We start from the raw sequence: 8,804 nt of genomic DNA on the forward strand, positions 1-8,804 counted from the left end.
TAATAATAGATTTTTTTTTTTTTTTTTTTAAATAGCAGTTGAGTACCAGGAAAAGCTTATAATGCTATAGGAGTATTTTAAGGACAGGTTACCTTATTTAAACCAATCAGCATGATTTTATTGAGCACCTGTATTTGTGAAGTAGCTTTTTAAGTCCTGAGAGATTTGAACCTTAGTTACCTGAAATTCCTAAGAGAGTGGAATATTGATTTGTTAACTGAATTTTCTCATCGATTGAGAGATGGATCATTGTGTATGTTTACAAAGCCTTTTACGCAGGCCCTTCTCTGAATACAGTCAGCTGAAGTGCACATACTGATTGTATATTTCCTACTCACACATCCTCAGTGATTCTCTACTACATGTATTTGCAAGTCTGGCCATTCAGGTGCTCTACACCATGACCTTGGCCTCCTGTGCCAGATTCAACCAATGCTTAGCGTCTCTTTCTCTTTTTGCATGCATCAGTTGAAGAGTCCTTGAAAACCAGCAGGCTTTTACTCTGTTCACCATGCTATTCACATTGCCTTGACTGCTGTTTTCCCTTAAATCAGACCTCAGCCTTCAAGGCTTTATTCAAATTCTTCCTTTTTCACAGACCCTACTCAAGTCTCTTTGTCTCTTTATACATTGGTAGCAATTTACCTCTGTTGTTGCTGTTAGGTGGTGTTGAGTTGGTTCTGACTCATAGCAACCTTATGTACAACAGAACGAAACACTGCCCAATCCTGTGCCATCCTCACAATAGTATGTTTGAGCCTATTGTTGCAGCCACTGTGTCAGTCCATCTCGTTGAGGGTCTTCCTAAATGTACCTCTAGAATTTAGGAATTATCTATCTGCCTTATATTGAAACTGCTTTATAATGAATTTGTCCCTTAATAGATTAGAGTGCCTTGAAATTGGCACTGTGGTCTGTCCATTTTATAAGCCTGTATTATACTTCATATGGTACTTAAATATAATAAGTGAGTTTTGATTAGTCTGCATAATTGGAGAGTAGTGAAGAAATTATGTGGTGTTTATTTATTTCCCATAGTATTGAAGCAGCGGTTGCTACTTTTGCCCAAGCCAGACCACCAGGAATCTATAAGGGTGATTATTTGAAAGAACTTTTTCGCCGCTATGGTGATATAGAAGAAGCACCACCCCCACCTCTATTGCCAGATTGGTGTTTTGAGGATGATGAGGATGAAGATGAGGATGAAGATGGAAAAAAGGAATCAGAACCTGGGTCAAGTGCTTCTTTTGGCAAAAGGAGAAAAGAACGGTTAAAACTGGTAATGTTCAAAAATATTATAATATTCACATTTTCCTTCTATGTTTATTGAGATTTGTGAAAATGGAATGTTGGTTATGTTTCTTTAGCTAGGTTTGTGAGGTTGTTTTATTCTGGCTATTTCTAAAGATTCTAGATAGCCATTAGTCTGTCTTTTCTAAGAGAAAAATTACAGTTATGTAAATTCATCCTGTTTTTGTTTCTTAGATAAACCAAAGAGCTCTTAGATATTAGATTGAGAATTTACTATTTATTTACAAAGTTATGATAAGATTCCAACAAAATATCTAGTGAGAGTGTACATCCCTCGGATGTTTTCATACTTTCTATAAAGTTGAATTGAGAAGACTCTCGGTTCTTCTCTATCCAAGCCCCATTCATCTAGGAATAAAAGGCCTAACAAAAAATATTAGGAGTTATCTCCTTTTCTTGGGGGTATAGGGAAAGTGTTAAGAGGAAAAGTATTGCTTGTACTTGTACATATACAAGTATATGGTATAGGCCAAAGGGTAAATTTAGGGAAGTGTGGGGATAATTAAGTGTTAATGAAATTCAAAATTAAGGTGTATGGTATATCATAGTTGAACTGTAAACACTACAGCTGATTTATTAGTAGGCAGTGGTTCACAGGCAAGGAAGACAATGCCTTGATTGTTTTTAAATAACGTGTAACACAGTTATTTTGGACTTTCTTTTTAAGCCCCCTGATTTGAAAAACTTTGTTTTAGCAGTGTATTGATACATTTTAAACGTCAAGACTATCTTGTTTGTTGTTAGTTGTGAATAAGGCCACTGAAAAGTGTAAACTACTTTGAAACATAGAAATAATAAAAAAATTTTTAGTCTAACTCATTCTATCCTGGATTTAGATGTCTCAGATTACTGAATCACATACCAAGAAGAATAAGAATCACTTTCTAAAGAAAGTCTAATAAATAGCGTAGCATAAAATATAGATGATTACCCTGCCTTATGACATTTTTGTGAGGGAATTCAACTGTATTAGAATAACATTAATGTGTTTTTGAATTACGATATGGTATTTGATCATGTAAAAGAGTTTAAAACAAAGAGTTATTACTATTTTGCAAAATGGGATAAATTTTGCAGGCTTTTTGATGGTTTTTCTTTTTTTCTTTTGGACCAGTTGATAGGGTCTTAAGAGTAACATCTATTTTATATTAGAATTACCATCAAATCCCTATAGTTGCAAATGAACTCCAGCAACATTAAAAGAAAAACAGCTAAGATGGATGTGTTTCTTTAGGGAAAGTAAATACGATATTTAAAATAAAATCCTAAACCTACTTTTTTCTGTTTTATTTTGTCAAGTACTAAGAGGAGTGTGTTAGTTATCTAGTGCTGCTATAAGAGAAATACAACAAGTGGATGGCTTTAACAAAGAGAAATTTATTCTCTCACAGTCTAAGAGGCTAGAAGTCCGAATTCAGGGTGCCAGTTTCAGGGGAAGGCTCTCTTTCTTTCTCTGTTGGCTCTAGGGGAAGGCCAGCACCCAGAGTCTAGAGGGCAGGGCCATTTCCTGAATGGTCTCAAAGAACAGCAGATTATTTTCAAGCCTTGAGAGCTAGTATAATGTGTTCTGCTGATTGCTTGGTGACTGTTACCCCTTCTTTCCTTTCATTTTCTCCCATTTGTAATGGAAATGTCTACCTTGTGCCTGTTCCACCATTGTACTTTGGAAGCAGATAACTTGTATTCTAGATTTCACAGATGAAGCGGAATTTTGCAGAAGATGAGATTTGGACTTGGAATTGATTTAAGACTTTTACTATGATATGATTGGGTGAATGTGTTTTACATGTGGTAAAGACATGAATTTTTGGGAGCCACAGGGTAGAACATTATAGATTGAGTTGTGTCCCCCCAAAAAATGTGTGCCAGCTTGGCTAGTCCATGATTCCCAGTATTGTGTGATTGTTCATCATTCTGTCATCTGATGTGATTTTCTTATGTGTTGTAAATCCTACTTCTATAATGTTAGTGAGGTGGGATTAGTGGCAGTTATGTTAATGAGGCAGAACGCAATCTACAAGATTAGGTTGCGTTTTAAGTCAATCTCTTTTGAGATATAAAACAGAGAAGTGAGTAGAGAGACATTGGAACCTCATACCACTAAGAAACAAGAGCCAGGAGAATAGCGTGTCTTTTGGACCCGAGATCCTTGTGCTGAGAAGCTTCTTGACCAGGGAAGATTGATAGCAAGGACTTACCCCCAGAGCCGACAGGGAGAAAAAGCCTTCGCCTGGAGCTTGGACTTCTAGCCTCCTACACTGTGGGAAAATAAATTTCTCTTTGTTAAAGCCACACACTTTTGTATGCACTAGATGACTAAGACAAGGAGTATAAAAATTCCCCACTATGAGTGTGGATTTACCTGTTTCTTCTGTAGTTCTGTCACATTTTGGTTTATATACTGTGAGATATTTGCTACATGTAAATATGTGTGAAAGATGGTTTTATCTGTACAGTGTCTTAATGTTTATCATTTTGAATTACCTGATATTAGTATGGTTAAATGACCCTTCTTTTGGATAATGTTTGTGTGGAATATCTTTTTCTATTTTTTTACTTTCAACCTTTTTTTCCTTAAGGTACGTCTCTTATAAGCATCATATTATTGTTTTTATTTACCCAGTGATCAGCTTTTGCCTTATTGGAGAATTAGTCCGTGTACATTTAGTGTACGGATATAATTTATACTTACTGTATAAATTACTGTATACTTACTGTTCCTTTTTATCTTTCTTTATTGTCTTCTTTATGTTTAATTCATTAGTTTTTATTTTTCTGTCCTTTGAACCCATTGCTTGTTAGTTATATATTTCCTGACTATTCTTTTAGTAATTATCTGAGATTTCAATATGCATCTTTGACTTGTTGAAGTTTGATAAATATTAGTACTTTTACCACTTTTTAGACAATGCAATACTCTCAGAACCCTAGAATTTCGTTTATGTCTTCCTGCCTTCTTTGGTATTGTGTATTTGAATTCTAATGTATATTGTAAACCTTTTAAGATGTTATTGGAGCCCTGGTCATGAGGTGGTTAAGAGCTTAGGCTGCTAACCAAAAGGTCAGCAGTTCGAATCCACAAGCTGCTCCTTGGAAACCCTATGGGGCAGTTCTGCTTTGTCCTTTAGGGTCGCTGTCTCAGTCATCTGGTGCTGCTTTAACAGAGATACCACGAGTGGATGGATTTAGCAAAGAGAAGTTTATTCTCTAACAGTCCAGTAGGCTACAAGTCCAAAATCAGGGCATCAGCTCCAGGAGAAGGCTTTCTCACTCTGTCGGCTCTGGAGGAAAGTCCAAGTCATCAGTCTTTCTTTGATCTGGGAGCTTCTCTGCGCAGGAACCTCAAGTCCAAAGGACACGCTTTGCTCCCAGCACTGCTTTCTTGGTGGTATGAGGTTCTCATGTATCTCTGCTCGCCTCTCTCTTTTATAGTCAAAAGAGATTGCATTAAGACACTAATCTTGTCAACCTCATCAGTATAACCTCATCACAGTGATAGAATTTACAACACATGAGGAAATCACATCAGATAACACGATCATACAGTACTGGGAATCATGACCTAGCCAAGGTGCTACACACATTTTTGGGGGGGACACAATTCAATCCATGACAGTCGCTATGAGTCAAAAGTGACTCGATGTTACACAACAGCAGCAGCAGCAACAAGACATTATTTTATAGAAATAATATTCATTAGATTACTCACATATTTACCCTTTCTGGTGCTCTTCCTCCTTTCATGTACTTTTGTGCTTCCATTTGGGATAGTTTTTCTTTCTACCTGACGAGCTCCTTTTAATATTTCTATTAGTGTGGGTCTGCTGTGACATACTCTTCTGGCATTTGTGTAAAAAAAATTTTCATTTTTGCCATCATTTTTGAAGAATGTTTCTTCTGAATATAGAATTTTGGGCAGTTATTTTCCTTCAGCACTTTGAAGATACCATTCCATACTCCACTTCTGTTGAAAAGTCAACTATCTTTTTGTTGGCTTCTTTGAAAGTAATTTCTTTTTGTTTTTGATTTTCAACAATTTTATCATGATGTTATTACTTGTGGGGTTTTTGGTCTTTATTCTGCTTGCTGTTTGTAGTGATTCTTGAGTCTATGGCTGGATGTCTTATTTGTTTTAGACAATTCTTGGCCATTATTTCTTCAAATATTATTTCTGACCTATTCTCTCTTTGCTCTCCTTCTGCGAGACTTTTTAATTTTTTGAATTGTCTCTTATGTCCTTTTCTTTATTTTCCATCCTTGTTTCTTCATATTTTGGCGTGGATATTTTCTTCTGACCTGTGTTACATTTTACTAATTTGCTTTTTAGCATTATTTATGCTGTTGTTAAATTCATCCATTGAGTTTTTAATTTAGTTATTTTCACTTCTAGAAGGTCCATTTGATTTTTTAAAATAGTTTTTAGTTCTCTACTGGAATTCTTCGTCTTGTCATTTAAGTTTTTGAACATATTAATCCTAGTTATTTTAAAATTGTGTCAGATAACTTTTATATGTGGATCTCTTGTGGATCTTTTTTTTTCTTCTTCTTTTCATGTCCTTTTGATTTCTAGTCAGTTGTAGTTTTTTTGCACACCTGGTTATTTCTGATCAAACACTAGACATTATGTATGAAAAATTGTGGAAGTAATGTTACTTTCTTTCAGAGAATATTTCCTTTTTTTACCTAGACAGGATTAGGAGCAGATCTTCTTGGGCTTTAGTTTTTGGGGGCTGGTTTGTTTTTGGATCACTCTTACTTCCTAGGGTATAGCCCTTCGGAGATCCTAACTGAAAGCGTAGAATGTTAAACAGGACCCTTCTTCCTTGGTAACCTGGAACTGCAATGTTTGTTTCCCCAGGCCTCTTAGATTGCTTAAAGCTCCTTTCGCTTCTTAGCCTCTCAGCTCCCATTCTTGAAACAGTGCTTCCCTTCTCTCGGAGTTATGGCTGTTCAAGTCCTTACTGTCTTTCTGATTCTTTGATGCCTTCAAATAGGTGCTTTTAAATTTTGTCCAAGTTGTTCTCTTGGTTGCACAATTGATCTAAATAAACCAGCCTGCCCTTACTGAAAGCAGAAATCCTCCCTTCTTCCTTTTTGGCTAAAGTAATTAGGTTTGATTTCTGACAATGAGAAGATGGTGAGTTTCGAGAATATTTGTGCTTACAATTCCAAAGCCAATGTTATTAAAAAAAAAAAAAATAATTCCAAAGCCTATAGTGTTTTGGTAGTTTTCTCTATTCAAATCATAATTAAAACCATTACCGTTGAGTTGATTCTGACTCATAGCGACCACATAGGACAGAGTAGAACTGCCCCATAGGGTTTCCAAGGAGCAAGCTGGTGGATTCGAACTGCCGACCTTTTGGTTAGCAGCTGAACTCTTAATTACTGTGCCACCAGGGCTCCAAATCATAATTAGTAAATATGAATTGGTACATATATTTTTTACTTATAAAAGTAATATAATTACATTAAAATTTGAGAACTAAAGAAGTAACTTAGTAATCTTCAGGCTTCATACTAGCACTTGCATTTTTTGTCATCTTAGAAGAAATTATTTCCCCTGTTTACTCTTATTTAATTTTAAACTTTACACAAATGCCATAAAGATTGGCTTTCTTTGAAAAATAAAAATGCAAACATTGAAGAGTATGTAGAGTATAAAGGGATGATATCTCTTCACTCTCTCTCCAACTACTGCCTACTTTTTGGTTATCCTTCTAGATACTGATTTTTCTGTGCATTTGCATACATACATTCCGTTTTGTCATTATCTCCCTCTCTTGGATATGAAGATAGTTAACAAAGACAATCCAGGAATCCAAATTAATTCTTTGTGGCTGACATCTCTTGACAAAACAAAGTTATTTTGGTTTGAGAATTTATTTTTGTTAGATAGAGGAGTCTCCCTTTCTTGACTCTTATATTGATATAATCATGATTTGAAACAATGGACTCCTTATAGTGAATACCGATTGTTCTGTTTGGGGTTATAACAGCATACATCTTATGCTTGGCCTCTACCGTTCCTAAGACACCTTCTTTATTCATCTTTTGAGCACGTTCTATTACTGAGTTGGAAGAGAATGACTTACAGGTATGTTGCTTGCGTCTTTGAATTGATGTCTGGGATCATTTCTTTGAATAAAACTATTGATGCATTTTCTTCCATTACTGGAGTGTGCCTATTATAGATACATACTTGTACACACTGTCTCCACACACACACACAACCCTCTCTCACATATAAATTGCCCCCCCCATCTTTTGTAATGATTTCCTGAATTTCTCTTTAATGAGTCACTCATTCCTTTTTGTCCTGTTTCTAGTAGCCATACAAAATTATATTTTAAGACTCGCAGACTCTGTTTATGAAATACACTTCTTCCATTTTAAGCATACATTTATCTTTTCAGTTTTGATTTTTCTTTATTCTGCAAACTGAAATAGTAATATACTGAAAAGTGAAAATAAATGTCATTGGCTTTAAAACTTAATTATAGTGACTTTGAAGAGAGTTCCAGACTTAATGACATTGCTATTTATATTTAGAATTGGTGATCTTCCTTGGAAATATTACATAATTTTGAATAATATAAAAATGATATTTAATCAAAGGAAACTATTGTAATGACAGTAAATAGCCAATTAAGGTACCATAAGGTTGTTTTTATTAGACTTATTTCTACCTTTCTTTTTATTTAGTAATATATACTGCTGAAGAAAATAGTGGAAGCTAAAAAAAATTTAAAAGATTTATGCATTATAGGGAAGATTAAGGAAGAAGTAAAATAAATTTGTGACAGACATTTACTAGATGATTGGAGATATCTTTTATAAACAAACTCAATATTTATTAGATCTGTATTGATGTTCAATATTTTTTTGCTCTGTTAAGTTAAAATATACTTACATATTAATTAAATTAAAATATCCAGCTTATTCAATTTATAGACAAAATATTTCTATATTGTTGGAAAGTACTTTTTTAAACTGTAATCACATTTTCTATGTATTGGTACTTTTTATTATTTGTTAAAAAAGGACTAACTTATGCAAATTTGGCCTTTGATTTTATTGTGCCAACTTCAGAAATTATTGATTTCTTAACTTTGCTTAGAAAACACGGGTTCATAAGTGAAGCTAGATACCTTCTCCATGCAAAACTTGAAAAATCTCCTGTGCTATCAGCACGTTCAGAATAAAGGTGCTGAATAATGAAGTCTCTGAATGCTTTCTCTTTTTAATTAGTTTATATGAGATCCACCTTGTTGAGCTTTCCTTTAAAAATATTCTTTTTTTTTCTCTTTAGCTATTTAGTGGTAGAAATTGTTCAGAAACAGACATTTCATTGGCTGATAAAGAGAAACGCATAAAAACACGTTGCTGTCGAGTTGATTCTGACTCATAATGACCCTCTAGGACAGAGTAAAGCTGCCCTATAGGGTTTCCAAGGCTGTAAATCTTTACGGAAGCAGACTGTCACATCTTTC

At 34.7% G+C, this 8,804-nt stretch overlaps 1 protein-coding gene across 1 annotated transcript in view; it reads left to right on the top strand.

Annotated features, from left to right (window-relative positions):
• The window catches only part of LOC101351287 (mRNA-capping enzyme), a 94,448-nt gene that overhangs the window by 33,499 nt on the left and 52,145 nt on the right, over window positions 1-8,804 (top strand). Inside the window, exon 6 of the mRNA XM_023742495.1 lies at window positions 1,039-1,279. Within this exon, the coding sequence (XP_023598263.1) occupies window positions 1,039-1,279 (241 nt within the window). The remainder of the gene's footprint in view (window positions 1-1,038; window positions 1,280-8,804) is intronic.

Source organism: Trichechus manatus, unplaced genomic scaffold (assembly GCF_000243295.1).
Source record: "Trichechus manatus latirostris isolate Lorelei unplaced genomic scaffold, TriManLat1.0 scaffold00211, whole genome shotgun sequence".
Taxonomy (NCBI): Eukaryota; Metazoa; Chordata; class Mammalia; order Sirenia; family Trichechidae; genus Trichechus; species Trichechus manatus.